Below are 20,080 nucleotides of genomic sequence, written 5' to 3'. Positions count from 1 at the left end.
TTTAATTGTACCCGGAGTGGATGTGTCGTCATTTATATAGGCTTTATTCAAATCATACAACTCAGAGATATTATGACCTGTCTAATTTTCAGCCGAAAGTGTTAAAAATTACCCAAGAAACCCAGCCAAATATTCATGTATTATCTGAATTGCGTAAAATAAATATCTCAAACCATGAATGTTACATGACTGCTCAAACTTCAGTATTTAATTTACAATTTTCTTCAAACGCGATTCTTCGCCTGCTTAGAATTAGAACAAGTTGGGCATTTTGATGCCACAGCTACCATTGCGAATGAAATTTATCACACTACTCTTGGAGTGAGTCAATAACTTATTGTAGGATCGTTTGTCAGTGTAGAGTAGACACGCGATATTCGGCACTTCATTTTTAAACCTTGGCAGCAGAAAAACTTGCGTTTGATACGTAATAATATGTCTTGTTCCACTTGTCCCACGTGTACCACTTGCCCCACGTGTACCACTTGCCCTACGTGTGCCACTTGCACCACGTGTCCCACTTGTACCATTTGTCCACCCAACTAATGAATTCTTGAAATCTCTCTCAAGTTTCGATGAGCACATTACTTTCTGCAATGCTCGCAGCACACTGTCTTTGAGATTTCCCAGTTTGGCTGAAAAGTGGTGCATTTCACATTGTTGCGTCAAAATCACAACAACGCCAGATCAGTGAAAATTTCGCTGAGTTTCAGTTGGCATTAATTTTCATCTGGTAATTATTTAGTTTTCCTTTGTTAAAGGATATTGAAAAAAGAAATCTACTACACAAAAACTCAACTGCTATCCAAGTACCCCTGGAAATATTCTCGTGAACTCCTGGGGGTTCGCGAACCCCAGGTTAAGAATCCCTGGCCTATGCTAAGGGCGGTTGCGGTTGAAAGAGTTTTCATCAATGATTGAAACAAACTATTTTTTAGTATGAAAATCATAGCGTGGAATTTAATTTAAATCAGGCAAACGACAAAAATTACATCCCAATGATCAAATGTTTGTTGCTGCGTTGGCGGTTTCAACTACTTATGATATGGCCACGCAATATATACTTTGCAATATTGTAATTATATGTTGAACACTATTGATAATTTTAGAAATGGAAGAAACATATTAAATTGTAACAAATATGAGTTAGGTTAAGCAAAAGTGAGAATACCTGAGATAATAATAAGGGCGTAACGTGGAACAGCGAAAAAAAAAACGAATCGCGCGATAGTTTGAGGACCGCGTATTACCCGTGCGGCCACGCATCGTTTACAATAATGTGAGGTGCTCCGAAGGCGCTCTCGTGTACATCATTGTAAGAAAACAGTTATAATATCGGTAACTAATTAACCATTTGTCCGCGCTCGACTATCGCACTTTTCGGAAATGATAATTTTTCAAGACGGAAATCACATGCGTTTAAATATAGACGAATCCTATTTAACCTTCTTTGTTTTTCATTATTTTATAGCAAAATGGCTTTATAAGTAGAAATTGTTCTTGTTTTGTTTGAAAATTTAAAGGGCTCAATAGTGTGCCGCGATATAAAAAAGGTTGGGAACCACTGGACTAGAGGGAGCGATACACAACCATACGCCATCACAGTCAACTCCCTCCAGTTTTCATGATTATACTATTAGTATCTACTATCTATTTACGATTATAGTATACGTAGGATTCACAGACTAACGACTAACATTCACAGTTATTATAATTATACTGTTTACTTAAATAATAGAGTGTTGGCTATTTTAGGACAATATGAAAGCATATACAAATCACAAATTTGACTACTTGGTTGAAAAATAGGTATTAAAGTACGCATGTCATCGAGCTGCTCTCAACATTGACGCCAATCGAAATGTTTGCGAAAGCTTACTTTTTAGTGTAGGACAACTACAATCTTTCTAGAAGAAAGCCTTGGGGCCGAGCGATCTTATTTGTACATAGAACAGAACAGGGCAATGTTACGCTCGGTGATAACTTGCGATCAGCTGTCAGATTTGTATGACGCCATCCCACCGTGCAAGGGTCGACATGGAAAAATTACACAATAAAACCGATCAATATTTATTTTACTGAAGAAGTTTCGATGTCAACAAAGGAAACTAATTTTAAACAAGCGTAGGTCACCTGAACGGTGGAAATTGCTGGTAACCTAATTACAGTAAGTTAATTATTTACAATTTCCTGGAATTTAAACCTAATGCCAAAAGTTTGTTCACGCAGAACGAACGACAATAATCAATCTGAATATATGTTTCCAGACCAGTGAGATTGATTTTATCATTTTATGCTGGAAGAAGTGATTTGTTTTGAAAATTTCAAAAAAAGTTTTGCACAAGAGTCCGCTTCATGATTTTAAATTCAGGCCCTCGCTAGTGATCAACGAAAAGCGTGACTTCGAAACTGATTTGCCTGATCCTGTATCAACCTGAGTTTGGTGCTGTGATTTTGACATTGGGCACTGTAGTATCAATAGGTTATGGTGTTGGAACTCAATATCTTTTCTCTGCAACACCAACGTAGTCAAACATTTGACACTTAAACTGCACCCAGGACGTTTGCGCCTGAATACTTTTGCACTCACGGACAGAGAGAGAGAGAGAGAAATTTATTGCCACAAAAACAAAATCAACACTAATATAAACATAATACAATAACGAAAATATTCCACAGTAATTGATTATTGCTTTGTGCGGGTCGGTGTGCAAGACCGATTAAAGTCATCTAGGCTCCCGACCCTTGTGTATGTGCTATATATAAGTTCATCATAGGTGTATACAAATGAGATTAAATATAAACATTTAAAAAATAAATACGAGGAAAAAAGGAAACGAGTCGGCAATTTAATGGTATTATGGAAGTTACTAAGGGCAATTTAGGTTTTAGAGAGGTCATGTGTTGGTTGAAGCCGGACATGTCCAATGGAAAAATTTTCACGAAAAGCATATTTTTTGTTATTGGACACAGACCGGGATCAAAAATGAATACCAAGGACGAAAAATAATATTATCACAGATTCAGTAATAGACCGAGTGCATGATGTAAAAAATATCATTACTTGTCGATCTTGTTTATCGATCTTTGTCTGTTTGTCTGTCTGTTAGATGCAAGCGATATCTCAAGAAAGCGGGGTTTAATCTCCACCCAATCCAATTTTGCATGTGCGTTCATCATTTCACGGACCAGATGGCTATTGATTTTGGTAGAGTTATGTCGTATAATTAGGGAGCTATTAATTAATTGGTGTTTGGACACACGGTGTCACTATAGAGTCATGAATCGAAACCGCAGTTTTGATCGATAAGTCTTTGGTCTCCGACCGATACTCTCGTTTGACACCTTAATTAGTTCACGATATAAAAAGGTTATTGAATTAAAAGTGGCTACCAACATCCCTAAGTATTAATACATACTTTTGAAATAGAATAGTAGTTAATATATGATCCACAGTTGAATATGAACAATTAAATATGCAATTATTATTGCAGTTAATCACTTTTTCACAATATATAAAGATTATTAAATTAATTAACAAATGGGCTACTATCATTTATAAGTATTTATGCATACTTGGAACTATAATATTAATGTATGATCCACAATTAAATATGCAATAACTATGCAGTTCATCAGTAATACCACAATAACTTTCAATGACATAAAAAAGGTAATTACAGTATATTAGGCAGTACTATATGGATCAAGGGAGCAAGATTTTATACTCAATTACATATTATGACGTGTTTAGCAATAATTCAAAAGATAGAAATATCAATAACAATGGCTTTTAAAGTCGAACATAGAAATCATCAAATTGACGCCAATGAAAGAAAAGAAGACAGCAATTTTATTACCTATATACATACATGAGTTGGAAAAAAGGGCTATGACCCTCAGTGTGCAGTGTTTATATGAAACAGTTAAATTTATAGTAATGTAGTAATTTATATAATGCAGTTTTCAACACATATTAATTAATTAAACTACAGATATTAGGACAAGTTAGAATATTTCAGTAGGGAATATTTTTTCAGTTTCTTACTGAAAACATGCACAGAACTTTTTTTAGTTTCAGGTGGAACATTGCCCCAGACCTGTACACCCATATACTTCAAAGATGTTTTGTCCACCTCAGTGGACACTTGTGGAGTAAAGAAAACTTTGTTTCTTTGAGACCTGGTGCAGTAATTGTGCACTTTTTTTAATGAGGTGAAATAATGTTTAAAAACAGGAGGGACAAGGTCATTTTCTTACCGATGCATGAACTTTGCTATTTCTAGCGTATGTATATCAGACAGCTGTAGGAATTCATACTGGTAGTAGAGCTGCAAATTAGTTACACGAACTTTCTCTGCAAATGCCATACATCGTAAAACTTTATTTTGCAAAACATGAACTGGCTGTAAGGAAGACCTTGATGCTGAGCCCCAACTTAGCAGACCATATTGCAGACGTGAGTGGAATAGACTAAAATATACTAATTTAAGTGTTTTAGATTTCAAAATATGCCTTAACCTGTAAAATATTCCAAGAGTTTGCAATAATTTCTTGGATAACTCGGCAATATGTGGCTTCCAACTCAGTTCGTCATCAATTGTAATTCCCAAATATTTAATTGATTTTGTTTGTTCTATAATGTTGCTGCCAATGCCAACTCTAAATGTGGAAATACCATGCTTTTTATCACAAAACAACATAAATTTTGTTTTAGAATAATTTAGGGATAATTTGTTCGCTTTAAGCCAATTATCGACCTTCTGGAGTTCATGATTCACCACAGTTTGGAGTTCTAAACCACAGGATGCTGACTTTAGCAGAGAAGTATCATCGGCAAATAATGTCGAATGAAAAGTAGATGCCAAAGGTAGATCGTTTATGTAGCATAGAAATAACAGCGGGCCAATCGTGGAACCCTGGGGGACCCCACATTCAATAAGGCCCATTTCAGAGATACAATCCCCATATTGGACATATTGTTTGCGGCCACCTAAATATGATGCAATAAGATGATATGCCTTTCCTCTAATGCCATAATGATATAACTTATCTAGTAAAATTTGGTGGTTAACAGTATCAAAAGCTTTCGCAAGATCCAAAAAGATGGCACATGTGATCTTGTTATTGGCCTTATTTTCTATTATCATTTCTTTGAGCCGTGCTATGGCTAGCTCAGTTGAATAGTTGTTTCGGAAACCAAACTGGGAAAGGCTCAAAGTTCCATGTTTATCGAAATAATATTTGAGACGATGATATAAAATTTTTTCATAAATCTTGGCAATTTGTGATAGCAGGGAGATAATTATTCGGACATTTGCAGCTACTTATTTCAACAACTCAATTTAAATTGCGTCTGCACTCTGCAGCAATTTTTACCACGGGCATTTGCAAACGTGGACATTTGGAACCACGTACATAATACATACTCACTTAACAACAGTTCCACCCGATACCTTTACACACGTCCGTCTTCAACAAGTAAAATATAAAGTATAGAAAAACACGTAAATATAAAGCTACACACCTCTCCATCTAACAACTGTCATGACGAATTTATGTGCTTTTTTCATAAAATTTTATCATAGTTTAAATTTTAGAATCAATATAACAACGCCTTCACAAAATTGTGACGTGGTTCCTATTTCCGTGGCATGGTTCTTCGCCAAATAAGTGCCTGCCATGTGCCATGTGTGTCATGTCGACTCCAAAGTGTAGTCACTTTGGTCGACTCGACCGACTGAGCTGTCTATTCCATCGAGGTGTACCGTTTTCAGTTCCGGAATCCCGGGTCGCTGAATTCCGAAGCTTCACAGAGGTCTGCTTAATAGCCTTGTTCTGCAGTAGCAAGGCTTTGGATAATGAGACAGAGCCATGGGGTCAAAATATTTAGTTTTCTATAAGTAGGACATATACAGATATTAGATGTAATTTTGTTACGTTACGGTACCTATCCCTGGGTGACCAACACGTCGTTCGCCACGTCTCGAGCAGTTTGCGTCGTAACATCGCGTCTGATGTTACTGTGTTGAGTGAATTTTAATGGAATACTCCTAAAAATTGTCTTGAACCAGTAGCGCGTTTCAAATCGTGATGAATATATAGTACTGTACCCGTACATGCGCAAAATACATTATGCGCAAGCAGTATTTGCTGATTTGAGTCGTGCTAGCCCGATAGAGCATATTATTGCAGTATTGCTGTATTGAGTAACAAACGCAAGTTTTGCCGCTGCCAAGGTTTAGAAATGAAGTGCCGAATATCGGTGTCTTGATTGACAAACGATCCTACAATAACTTCTGCAGTATGCGAAATTTAATGTCTTACTCAAAGAGTAGTGTGATAAATTTTATTCGCAATGGTAGCAGTGACATCTTAATGCCCAATTTGGGTTAATTTTAAGCAAGCGGAGAATTGCAAAAAAGTAACAAAAACAAAACAAAAAAATGGAACAAAAAAATACAAATTTTGTGTCAATTTTAATAATAATGTTCCCACAAAGCCTTCTTATTGACAGCGGTAGAGTTTTTTGTATGTATGTGTGCAGTTATCTGCATATTCAGTACCCAATAGTTTTTGTGTATGACCCTATTACAATATTACCGATCAGTCGTTCGCTAGCTAGTTTAAAGATTTTAGTCGATCGTGGTCGAAAGCAGGTTGGCCACCCCCGCTATATACCGTATACTGGTAGACAGTATAAAGTTACGATATATTCACACATGGATTGAACAAAATACGAAAATGTGACGAAAATATTACACTGAAACGCTGTCTATATTTAATATTTCTTTATTATTATAGTTCTGTAGTTATTATCACTACCTTTAGATCCTTGTTATAAAGCTGACTATCCAATTCATACAAGAAATCGTGAATCATAGCATTAGAAATGGTGAGAAGGATTTTACTTTTGCATGACGCGAGGATGGTTTGATCGAACTATCACTTTATCCGAACTTAATCAAACTGTATTGTAACCTGGATTAAAAACACAACTTTCAAGTTATAGATGTAATGCTGTCCTGCGTATTTCAATGCATAACAAATAGTGGTGGACACTAGGGATCTAATGCTGAATAATTGGTCACTTTTAGGTCACACTGCTGCACTGCCAAAATGGTGCTGTTTTTTATAGTAATAATATAATTTCGATTTCCCCAAAAACATGCACAGAACAAATAATGTACACACAAAACATAAACACACAGAATAATGGAAAAATCGGGAAAATAAAGTATAATTTAGATGCTTTGTTCTCTTCTCTCTTCCTAATTTTTAGTGATAACAGATTACTTCATACACAAGAACATTAATTTTTTGCTCACTTTCTTATTCAATATAATTGGCAATTTAGTTTTTTGAGAAATTTTCCCTTCTTTTTTCGTTTGTAATAAATATGTCATAGATGAATTTAATATCTGAATATGTTTACAGCTTCGTCGCCAGGCCAGAGAAAGAAGGGAGTTTTTGTATCGTAAGTCTGTTGAAGACAAAAGACGAACAATTCAAGAGAAGAAAGATAAACTCAAGCGGTCATTAGATGGTATTTAAACTAGTAAAAATTAAGCTTCTAGTATTGTAAATATTTCCTCTATCAGTCATCATCTGTGAGAAGTTGGAGGCAGTCTTCTGTTGGATATGGGAGAAAGTGGATGAGTAGTTTTTGAACAAACTATTGAAAAACAGAAAAATTCTCAATTGCATCATATTTTATCTTTGTTCAAACGAAATCCTAACATGTTCAGTTTATTAATATTATCTTGATATTTCATTTGCACAATGGTATGATTTGATAAAAAATTCTGCCAAGTCTGTAAAACCCCCATAAGATCTCATTGCTATATAACTACACAATAGATTAGACAGTCTGATTGGAATTATTGTCCAGCAAATAGGCACAGATTAATCAGATAAAATATAGGGGACCGAAGACATGTCAACTTTAGCAACAGTCAGACAAAGAAGAATCCTAAATTTGGGTTACATTGACAGAGGTTCGGGCGCTTAGTGAATCTACTCCTGGTGAAAATATATCAGTCGAAACCATGTCTCTGACTCTGCACACTGCTGTACACAACCCTAAGATAGTATAAATACATAAAATGAAAAAAGGGCAAAATTTAGTATCATCACCCTTTTTATATTTAAAGTTGAACCCCATGAATATGAATCTATAATATATTGTATGTAATTATTATCTTGACTTTATATTTTGTTCATCAGAAAACAAAATCATTCCTACTGAGCTCCGAAAAGATGCATTGGCCTTGCAATCAGAATTAGAATTTGATGATAAAGGAGCTGCAGGTGTATCTAATTCTATTGATGATGAATACAGATGGGTGGGAGTAGAAGATCCAAAAATTATGATTACTACTTCTCATGATCCAAGTTCGAAACTGAAGCAATTTGCAAAAGTACCATTTTAATTTCAAATGACCCACTTTTTGATTTTGTATATAGGAAATTTATGTTTTTTTTTTTTTTGAAACTCCCTTGATCAGTTTCTCACACTAACCCCTTCATCATTGAGTTAGGTTAATACTAAAATCATTGAGATTACGATCCAAGCCCAATCTATTGTTTTATAGGAAATAAAACTAATGTTTCCAAATGCACAACGACTCAACAGAGGAAATCATGAAATGAAGGCTCTTATATCAGCTTGCAAGGCAAATGATGTCACAGATTTTATTGTTCTGCATGAACATAGAGGAGAACCTGGTAAGATTATTTTAAGAGGTGTACACATGAAAAATTTTAAAAATAAATTTTGTTCAGCTTCTAGTATATTGAAATTTTATAATAAACCAAAAAAGCGATTAGTATGAAGATTTATTATACTTATGGCTCTTTTGCTATATCTTTTGCACAAGTTAATTTGCGAAAATGCCGGCTATATGTTACAGGTCATCTTTACGCTACAGGCAATAATTACCAATTATATTTCTCTGTTGCAGATGGACTGATAATTTCACATTTACCATATGGACCAACTACATATTTTAATATGTCAAATTGTATTATGAGGCACGATATTCCGAATGTTGGTACGATGTCCGAGGCATATCCGCATTTAATATTTCATAATTTTAACTCAAGGCTTGGAGAAAGGGTAGGAATATTGGTTTTGAATAAAGATTGTAGAATATTTGAACTGTACATTGTTTCAGATTTTATAAAATTATCTCAAATTTCAGAAAAAATATTTTTAAGCTTGTTTAAATCGATGCAATGCTTGCGATCAATTACATTTTTGTTGTGGTTTCAAACATGGCCGTGTAGAAGAAGTCTGGAAACATGGCATTTTGTTGGAGCTAGAGCCAGATCTACCAGAAATTTTATCGACTTCGGCTTCTAACCACCAAATTATTTTCCATGTCTATCATTTTTTAATGCAAATACAAACAGCCGGACCTGGAGCCACATTTTAAATATGCTGTGGTTCCAGATCTATTGTGATTTTAAATCAGCTCCTTTTGTCAAAAATGGGGTGTATATTTTATATGATATGAGGTTAAATTAATGTTCGTCATCAGTTTGAAAGTGGGCATTCTTGTAATAGTCTCGACCAATAAAACTGGGAGTGAGTCGCAATTGAAATAATGAATATTGAACTAAGATTAAAAAAAAACAGTTTTTGTTTTTCAATACCTGATTTTAGCGCTTGTGGAACAAAAGTGTTACATTATTATTTTTCAGGTCAAAACAATTCTTCAAAGTTTATTTCCTGTTCCAAAAGAAGATTCAAAACGTGTTGTAACGTTTGCTAATGAAGATGATTATATATCTTTTCGTCATCATGTTTATTCTAAACCAGACCGTAAAACAGTTGAATTAACAGAAGTTGGACCAAGATTTGAATTAAAATGTGAGCGAAGCATTATTAAACAAATATGTTATTTTTGTCTCATACTGAGACCTTCAACCCAAGCTACCCTGGATAAATCAATGCATTAATTAATTTCTCACAAACTATGGGTCTGTTAATAAGTCTATGTATCACCACACCCTGTTGTTGAAATTATTGAAATGCATTTTACAAATTCTGTATATAATTTGTAATAGCCTTGTAAAAGTAATACCGGTATGTGTAGAAATAGCCGTACATTGCTGGACACTCAGGAATTTATAGCACCAAATTCCAAACTTTGATTTTCCTTAATTCACCAAATAACATTGAATTTGCCCCACTTGGTTTAGTTTTGTAGGAATATCTTTTATCATAATGTCATGAAGTTTAAATAAAATAGTGGTTTCTGATGAGACTCTGTGAATCCTTGAAAATAGAAAAATCTAGATTGGGAGGGAACTCTTGAGTCTGGTCGCTAAAAACTAAATTTCATCCATCTAAGGTTGTATAATACTAAATTAATTGCATGTTTACACATGTTAGCCCATTTTAACCCACAAAACTGATAATTTTTTTTTCAATTGATGAAAAATATTGTACTTTTTGCAGTATATGAAATCAAGCTTGGTACGTTGGATCAAGCAGATGCTGCAGACACAGAATGGAGATTACATCCATACATGAACACTGCTAAGAAAAGGAAATTTTTGTGACATTTCGAATACTTTGTATTGTATACTCGAATAACTGCAAAGTTTTTTTTAATGCTCTAAACTGCCATCAGTTTTCTTGCAACAATACCTTACTTTGTAATGCAATGCCAATGTTTTCTTTTTAAAAAATAATAAAATCATGGATTTAAGAGATTGTCTTTGTACAGAAAGATGGCACTTTCTGGTGGGGATGACCAAGATCGACCAATCGATGCAAGGTCGACGAAGCAAATTTGATTTTTCAATCAAGCTGCATATTTATGTTACTCTGTAACAAATTGGTTATAGTATAGATGGAGCCTGGTAAATACCCTTGTTTGAGAATAATATGATGATCATGTTTCATGCGCTTCCGAACTTTATATGCTATCTTGGATGAGGGCCGCAAAATACTAATTGTTGCTATCACGACAGCAGAATGATGGGAGTGAGATATCGATTCCTAAAATTAGCATCTGACAGGCTCGATTTTCCAAGTTTTGTAGCTTTGATGACAGCCTCACAATCTTGGTCTATTAGGGCAGGCATAGTGTTCGCTTTGATTGTTGGATCGCCGCATTTTCAGCAAGTTTGTAATTGATAGTTTACCAATATTCCTTGCTCTTCGGACTTTTAATTTGAGTGTACTCTAATATTGTAAAATACTGATACTTTCGATTCAAATATTTTTATTTCCTTCGTGCTGTACCATCGACTCTTTCTATTCATACAATCAATAAGCACCCATTTTGATTGTTGTGTAATGGAAGTAAAAAAAGACCGAGCATAATTCAAAACAGTCATTTGTGTTAGGGATTTTATTAGCAATTATTTTGAAGAAAACATAATTATTGAACATTAAAACAACTATGGCAGTATTATTATCAATAATAGAGATGTAAAAAAGCGTGTTTCATCTAACATATTATTGTCATCCACACAACCTGAACTATGTTGCGATAAGCTATTTGTATCAGTGCAGATTTATATATAATTCTGTGCTGTTAGATTATTGCATTTATATACTTATGCATAGATTAATTTAAAAATAAACTGCAGTTTTAGATGTTAGGGTACAAAGCCACAGTAAATTATCCTACGTAAACAAGCTAGTGCAAACAAAAATAAAAGTGAGACACATATTGATGATCATCTTGAAACTTTTTTCACTCTCTTGTGTAATTTAATATTCTACCAGTTATTTTTGACACCTCCTCTTGTTCAATTGAGAAGTATGACAGTTTTGAATTCATTTTTTCGATGTTGTCTTACCTGTGGAGACATCTTGAGGACAAACCTAGGATTCATGGATTAACGAATGGTATGACTGCACATGTCTTTTTGTGCGTATTGAACCACAGGTATTGGTTCAATCAGCATAACATATTAGAATTATTAGGCTATTTTAAAGAATTATTATTGGTAGAAAAGAAAATCTATCAGAAATTTTACAAACATTATCCAAAATAAAGAACCTACAATTTTCATGATACTTTTTCTGGATCAGTGTGGTTATAAAGAATCGATCCATCACCACTTCAAAAAATGAGTAATAACAAATAAATTGTGATCGATATAGAATGTGGTTTATATACATTGTTACGGTAATCAGAAGGACAGTTTTTAATTTTATGGTACAAAGTCCATGTTATTTCTCTTTCTCCTCACTATGCACACGATGATTGCTGCAATGAGCAGTATAAGTAGAATTCCTCCGATTACACCAAATGCAATGGCAAGGTCTCGGTAGATGGCTGTGAAAATAAAACTGGGTGAGTGCCGTAAATAGGATTATTTATTCAATTTTTGAAACTTATATAAGGATCATTCTAACTATTTTAGGAACCACATAGAAATAAAAGGTATGATGCATATTGCTATACAGTTTAACCTCGGTGGTCGAAAGACTCGACAGTCAACACTCTAACAATTGGATAGTTGACCGAAAAATGAGAGTCAAAAATGCTGCAGTACTCGAATGGGAAATTCGAATCTTGAACACGCCACCGAGTGAGATGAAGCCACCCAAAACGTGCTCTCAACCATTCGACAAGATTCAGTTCAAGTCAGAAGGTTAGCGGGATAACACATGTTGAGAAATTTTTGTGATTTATTGCTTTTTATGCCGTTGATCATGTCTCCAAAAAAGTATTGATAAAGGAGAATAGGAAAACAGTGGAAACAACTATCGAGTTGGAAAAAAAAATACTTGTACTGTGAACTACGAAATCTCGGTTTACAGTATGGCATGGCGAAGTCTGCCATTTCCGCGATTTCAGGTTCTTGAAAAAAAAAAATTAACAAGAAAGCTAATGTTGCTCAGAGAGTGACAGCAATTAGAAAGCAAAGGTCTCAAATAATTTAGAAAATGGAAAAGTTTCTGTTTTTCGAACACCAATCCTGAACGAATTTTGTTTGACTACCGAGGTGTCATTGTATATTCCATGAGTTAAGATAGAACCTGGCAAAAGATAAAATGGTGACTTACATGATTCGTCACATTTGGTGCCTTGGAATTGTGAAGTGCATCTAGAAACATATAATAACATTATCAGAACTGAAACTTATTGTTTACAATAGAGGAAAAAATATTTATCCACTCACAAGCAAGTTGGTGTGTCGCTGTCTGTAGATGGTACGCATGTTCCACCATTGTTGCAATATGCTTCTGTACATTGTGCTAAAAGATAGAATATTCTGTTTTATTATTCTGGTGAAAAGTGGTTAGTTCACTTGTTTTAAGCAATTGCAATCCTTTTTCTTGAATTATTGATTGGTATAAAGAAAACCTTTCGATTCTTACACAGAAAACACATCTGAATTCATAAAGCCTTTGAAATGTAATTAAGTGCAGTAAAGCTAACATGTATGTATGTAGTGAGCAGATTGCAAGTGCAAAGATTTTTATTTGTCTGCAAATTAGTGTTGTGAGATATTTTCTTTTTATATTTTGTCCCCAATTAAGCCCTATGCACAATCTATCATTTTATATATATAACTTACTGCTCCGAAATGCAGATAACTTACCAATGCAGGTTGAGTTGTTGGAATCGACTGTTAACAAAAAGGATTTTTTACTATGTTGCATTACTAATATGAATGTTAAGAGGATTAATTCATTGGTGCCAAATTGTTTGAAATAATGGAAGTAATGGCAACAGATTTATTTCACAAAATTATCAATAGTATATGATGCAAATTTGAGTTGGGTTGCGCGAGACTAACTTCCTATCTTTTCTCTATGCCTTTATGCTAGTGGATTCGTATGCGTATACTGCAAGGATACTGTAGCTGGAATAAACATGACTATTCTATCCAATTAAGGAGTCCAGCTGCACACTAACACAAATCTATTTCTGTAACGTTTCGTCTGACCAGAGTCGGACTTCCTCGAAATTAAAATCGCAGGTTTATCCCTAGTGGATAATGTCGTTTTCAGGACATACCGTAAATCTAACACTTCCAAATAACATTGTGAAACAAGAGCAGAGATTCAACTTTGACCTGATACTTTGTATAATATAGAAATTTCCCTAAGTTTTTAAAACATCAAATTGAAGAATACACATCGCCAGCTTGATAAATATCAATTATATGAACTTACGCATGTATCCTGCATTACAGACACATCTGTATGATCCTTCACTATTTTTACACTCAGAATTCGTGAAGCAAGTTTCAGTCAAGCATTCATCAATATCAAAACAAGCTGTTCCATCGCCTGTGAATTCAGTTTTACGAAGGTTTTGAAAATACATATATTTTGAGTTGAGCAGAAAAAAATATTTAAATACTGTCACAACACACTATCACAGTTGTAGGGCACAGTTATGATGTATATAACAATAGTAACAGTTATTGAAAGTCAATGAAAATGAAAAAAAAAAATTCAAAACTCATATTTATTTTAAAAAAATAGTTTGATCTTACTTCTGTATCCATCATTGCATTCACATTGATATGATCCAGCATTATTCTTGCATTGAGAATTAGTAAAACAAGTAACAGTTGAACATTCATCAATATCAGTGCAAGTTGTTCCATCACCTGTAAATTAAGGTTGGGAACTTGTAATCACATATATATATAAATATATATACTGTATAATCAGAGCGGCTACATCTTTTCCATGGTAATACCATATGATTAGAGGAAATGCTCTAACTTAATGATATGGGTGTACCACGGCCTCAAGTCCGGTTACCAGTCCATGTTGGATATGGGATTAGTTACCCTATAGCCAGATATTTGTTTCAGATGCATGAACTTCATGGTGAAGGAAGCCGTAACCCACAACCAGTTAGGTGAACCACTCTATGGTGAATAGTTCAGCAATCCTTCCTCTTGCACATAATTCTCCTCCACAGGATTCGAACCTGCTGATACACGCAGGGTAATCAGAGGTGTAGCCACACCGCCGAGCCGCTTAAAGTTTATTGAATATTATTTCAATTTAGTGACAGTTACCTTTTACACACAATCACGTCGCGGGTGTAATAAATTAATCACACAATACCAAAATTACCAATACCTAAAAATACTATACAACTGTATAGTCTTAAAAACAGATTATTATTACCATCACAGAAACGGCAGAAAATAAATCAAGTAAAAAACAATGATAAAAATAGCATGAGAAATCTCAATTCACCTGTATATCCAGTATTACATTCACATTCATATGACCCAGCATTGTTTACACATCCCGAATTAGCAGAACAAGTTACAGTTAAACATTCATCAATATCAGAGCAAACAGTTCCATCTCCTTCATATCCAGTCTGACAAGAACAAGCATAGCTTCCTTCTGTGTTGCCACAAGTTGCGAGTCTATATTTTGTAAAATTAGGAATAAAAATGAGGATAGTGTTAAACACTTGGATGTGGTTTTGGTTGAAATCCATTTTGTGAAGTCTATGGCATATAGATATTTCATGCATTAGCGCGATGATACATCAGTGGCCAACACTACATACAATAAATTAATTTCAAACTTGATACATTATGTAAACAAAAAACCTTTATATCAAAACCCACTACCGGCGAAATATGCCTCGCAGTATTACAATGCAATGTTCAATTTGAGACATAATCCTAAAAGCTTATTTTAGGTTCGAGCAGAAAAGTAGTTGCAAAATATTCTAATATCCTAATTCTGCAAGGAATATTTTAATTTCATGGTTTTTCAACTTTTTAGATAGTAATAAAAATTACTAATCCACCCATATCTTTACTTAAATCTTCATAGCAAATCAATCAGTTGTTTTTATCTTTTTATATCCTATGAGTAAAAATTTACTCGACTTTATTATGTAAGAGTAGTGTTCTTCACAGCAAGCATTTTTGTGACATTTTCCTGATCATTTTCATCAAAATATTCACTTTATAAGCTTATATTTATTCCTTATTCCTTTCTTTTCAATTATATTTGGATCACCAGATGCCAAAAAGTTTCCTTGCTATATCACCATAATATTTATTTATACACACATATTATAAACTACTGAACTGTATAAAAGTGAGAGTGCTACTTGACTATCGCACAATACTAGCTTACGACCCGTAAAAGATTAATTAAATAAAGTCCTTTTTAAAAAAGGCGAGAGAGAAATTCAACAAAAACGGTTGAGAACCATTGCTATAAATCAGGAATAAAAATACTGCTAAATCCACGACATTAAAAATGCATTTTACATTTATGACTATTATAGATCAGCGGTTCCCAACCTTCCTACCCCGGCGGACCGGTAAAATTAGATAAAATGTACTCGCGGACCAGCAAAAAATTGAAATGGCCGGAACAGAAAAGAATAACATATACTTTCCCAATATAATGCAATTTCGGGCACTTAATATGCTTCTAGACAAAAAAGCATATTTAAAAACATTCCACACGGGAAAAAACTATCAAATAATGTGCCGACCAAAAATAAAAATGGGGGAGCATAAAATAATACCATATATTTGCTCATAATGAAATACAGTGCTGGGCACCCATTATGCGTAAGAAAGGCACGCATAAAATATCTCACATTAAAAACATGCACAATTAACTCCTGTGAGAATTTTTCTGCTGTTTCGTTTTCATTATAAGTTTGCAAACGAGGCCTCAAAGAAGCTTTTGCAACACGTAGCTCTACAGCCGCGTGCAGCCGATTTCTTTGCTTCGTTTTAATTGAATCTAGTGATGAAAATGTTTTTTTTCGCATAACGCATTAACTGGCTGAAAAGACGAACAACAGTTTGATTGCTCGATGACTTGGCGATGGGTATTCATTATCATCTAAAATTGTGATAAGTAATTCTTTTTTAATCTGGAATGTAAAGTAGAATCGCCATTTTAATCGAGCCTTTTCTTTTTCATTGGGTTCATCATATTAATCCCTCCGCAGTTGATCTACGCCTCAAACGAAATGAATTTGCATTACAATGACAAAATTGTCGATAACTTGGCAACAGGCTCAAAACTACTGTGTCTGAAAAAGACCTATGCATGTTCATATCTTACTGGAATATTATACTGTTCTTGACTGTTTTCAGGTTTAAACAAGGAGATATGCATTACGTTTCATATGGATGGTCATATTAATCAGGAAAAGCACGCAGAACAGAAAAAGCACGCGTGCCGATTTTTAGGCTTCTTAATTTTGCGAGATTTGATGGAGCGCATTCGCGATGAATCGGAGCCGAAAAAGCGAGAAGTGTAAATGATCGGTGCCAAGATGTCGCAATATGACGGAGGAAGAGAATTGCGTAATGAGCCAACGCAACTTTGTCTACGGTAAAGCGATTGAGATGGCATAAAAACAACGAAATTTCTCGCGGACCGGCGGTTGGGAACCACTGTTATAGATGATGAGCTAGTTGTATGTTAAACTATTTCATTAATTAATATATAGGAAGAAACATACGAGTTGCATGAATTGCTTGTGGTGCACTCGTCAATATCAGCGCAATCATTCCCACTATATCCAGCTCTACATACACATGTTTGTACACTGTTAAGTTCGAAGCAATATTCACGAGCAGAACATGTAGTTGAAGAACAACTTTGAGCTGAAAAATGAAAAAAATAAGAATAATAAGATAGTCATTATGTCACACCAACATCAATAATGGGGGTCCTCAGTGCCATCTCATTTACATAAGACATAGTGTGACTACTGACATATAAGAAACCTGGATTTGTAAGTTCAGCAAGTCTAACTACCTATAAAATCCCCCTGCAAAGCTGAGCCTTGTTGAGTCGAGAATAATATATCGAGAATATTTTTTCATAATTAACCTGTGGTAGAAGAAGGATGGCTAACACAACCTCAAGTTGGTTATGGAATGAGCTCACCTATCAACAATTGATAGATAACATTGATTCCAAACGTAGTGCCTCAAGTGTATTTTTTAAAACAGAATCCCAAAACAATACCAGAAAAGTCAATTAATAGCCAGAAATTAGAATTATTAAAAAGTGTTGTAATATAATATATCTTGATATAGTGCAATACAACTATGACAACATGAAGAAAGAGTTCACAGATATCACTGGTTATAGAATAAAAATATTAGCGAAATTCAATAACTTTGCGTATGTTTCTATAGGAAAATGATGAATGAAACAAGTAATAATTACTAGTGAATGAAACATACCAAGCACAGGTGTTGTTGAAAATAAAGTTGTGTCCCCAACATTTGGCAAGTAATATGACAGTATTGGTGATGTTACTGGCATCAGAGTTTGGATAACATATCTGCAATGAAATAAACATAATAGGTTTTTTGAGGATTAAAACTGTTGGCAGTATAATGATATTCTGGAATCCGCAAAAACTCCAGCCCCTTTCTACTAGCATCATGAAGCATATTCATGATTGCATTAGGGTAGAAACCATTTTAAGTTGAATTGCAAACAAGATAATATGACAAATGTTGTAGTAGGTTTTATATTAATAAAAATTATTCGTACAGGTATAGCATATAAAACAATCTAATTTTTAGATTTGATAGCAATAACTAATCAAATTATTGATTTTTCTACTTCTTGCATACTTAGGATAGGATTTAGATACTTATCCCGGTGAAAAAGATACGTTTTGTTTTTGGAAGCATAGACTTGAATTGTATGAACTTACAATGCATTGATGGATGTACCGGCTCCACTAGTGAATACAACAGAGACGAAAGTAAATCCAGGAAACTGCAATTCAACTTGTTTTTTCACTTCTGCTGATAATTCAGGTTCTGTTGTTGTTGCTCTTGTTAATTGAGCAGAATATTCATACTTTGTGATTGTTTGTTCAATATATACTGTAGTTATATTAGCTGTAATATGAATAGCAAAAATGGCATTTTCAAACAGGCAAATCAGCGGTTACAGCAAGGTAATCAGACCCTATGTTAAAAGACTGCTGCTTTTTTATAATGCAAAACTTTTAGACTATATAAGAATTTATAAACTGATAAGTAAACCAAATGATAGAATTTGGAGTTTAACTTGAGAGTGACATACTGATGCAGATATATACCACTACAAAAGTATGAGCTGCACCTGGTTAGGGCAAGGGTTCCCAACCTTTTTTTCTGGTGATTCAAGTTTAAAATTTTTTTTTTATAAACTCTCGAGACCCAAGGATATGCTCAAATACTAAATGTGTAGCGCACTAAGCATGTAGCGCTTCTATGGTCACAAAATTGAATTACTAATACAAAAAAGACAATCATTTTTGCATTTATTTCTTTATTTATCTATTTATTATTATTTGTTTGTCGTCAGCGAGTTTTTTGAAATCGTGGCATGTGGTACTCTCAGCATATACAATTACTATCGAGCAACACTTTTATATCAAATATAAAATAAACAATAAAAGTTACTAGAAAATAAAATAAATAGCTATTAGGCTTTTGTTGAGAAAAAAAAGCGACCCAATGGAAGATCTATGGGTGCCCTTGGGTGGCACCCATTGATTGAACGTTTTTTTTTCAATATCCATGGACTTAATTGTTTTCACATAAAGGTAGGAAGTGCCATATTTGCTAGTACCACCTTTTTGTAAATCTATGTCATTATAATATTCTCATTTCATAAAAATTCTGAGCGTAATCAGTGAGCGTAGGTGAAAGAAAGGAAGAAAACTAATAAAGAGCAAATATTATTTACAAAGACAATATGCACCTGTGCAAGTAACACCATCCCCAGCATAATATTGTTTGCAACTACAACTGAAAGATCCAATTGTGTTTGCACAATCTGCATTTGCATTACAATTATCGGCTCCTAGTGAGCATTCATTCACATCATCACACTTAGTTCCACTAAATCCAGGTTGACAGTCGCACGAATAACTTCCTTCATTATCAACGCAAACACGATCGCTTGCACACGGATTTGGTGTCAATTCACATTCATTAATGTTTGTACACGCCAAACCTAAAAATAGTAGGAATAGTAGTAAAAACGTCTTTTCCATATGCATAATAAAATTCTGAGGTGTATTCTAAATTTACATATTAAAAGGAGGACATCATTAATAATAATACA

At 34.2% G+C, this 20,080-nt stretch overlaps 2 protein-coding genes across 2 annotated transcripts in view; one reads left to right on the top strand and one right to left on the bottom strand.

Moving 5' to 3' along the window:
• Positions 1-6,488: 6,488 nt before the first annotated feature.
• LOC120329016 (U3 small nucleolar ribonucleoprotein IMP4-like) lies at positions 6,489-10,722 on the top strand. The gene is made up of 7 exons (XM_039395619.2): positions 6,489-6,895; positions 7,438-7,546; positions 8,227-8,420; positions 8,595-8,727; positions 8,964-9,118; positions 9,706-9,874; positions 10,466-10,722. The coding sequence occupies exons 1-7, from the start codon at positions 6,893-6,895 to the stop codon at positions 10,567-10,569; spliced, it is 867 nt and encodes a 288-aa protein (XP_039251553.2). The 5' UTR covers positions 6,489-6,892; the 3' UTR covers positions 10,570-10,722.
• A 629-nt stretch (positions 10,723-11,351) lies between these two features.
• LOC120328997 (uncharacterized) overlaps positions 11,352-20,080 on the bottom strand; it is a 54,912-nt gene continuing 46,183 nt past the window's right edge. Inside the window, exons 62-72 of the mRNA XM_039395596.2 lie at positions 19,715-19,969; positions 18,675-18,864; positions 18,193-18,293; positions 17,460-17,604; positions 15,200-15,378; positions 14,479-14,595; positions 14,153-14,269; positions 13,576-13,602; positions 13,153-13,228; positions 13,037-13,077; positions 11,352-12,302 (exon numbers count right to left, since the gene is read on the bottom strand). Coding sequence (XP_039251530.2) covers positions 12,178-12,302; positions 13,037-13,077; positions 13,153-13,228; positions 13,576-13,602; positions 14,153-14,269; positions 14,479-14,595; positions 15,200-15,378; positions 17,460-17,604; positions 18,193-18,293; positions 18,675-18,864; positions 19,715-19,969 — 1,373 coding nt within the window. The 3' untranslated portion in view covers positions 11,352-12,177. The remainder of the gene's footprint in view (positions 12,303-13,036; positions 13,078-13,152; positions 13,229-13,575; positions 13,603-14,152; positions 14,270-14,478; positions 14,596-15,199; positions 15,379-17,459; positions 17,605-18,192; positions 18,294-18,674; positions 18,865-19,714; positions 19,970-20,080) is intronic.

The sequence above is a fragment of the Styela clava genome, chromosome 7 (assembly GCF_964204865.1).
Source record: "Styela clava chromosome 7, kaStyClav1.hap1.2, whole genome shotgun sequence".
In the NCBI taxonomy this organism is placed as follows: domain Eukaryota; kingdom Metazoa; phylum Chordata; class Ascidiacea; order Stolidobranchia; family Styelidae; genus Styela; species Styela clava.
This window is presented reverse-complemented; position numbering and strand designations above follow the sequence as displayed.

Coding starts and splice junctions, on each gene's coding strand:
- LOC120329016 (XM_039395619.2), top strand. Junction 8,728..8,963: donor TGAACATAGAGGAGAACCTG/GTAAGATTATTT, acceptor TCTCTGTTGCAG/ATGGACTGATAATTTCACAT. Junction 9,875..10,465: donor ACCAAGATTTGAATTAAAAT/GTGAGCGAAGCA, acceptor TACTTTTTGCAG/TATATGAAATCAAGCTTGGT.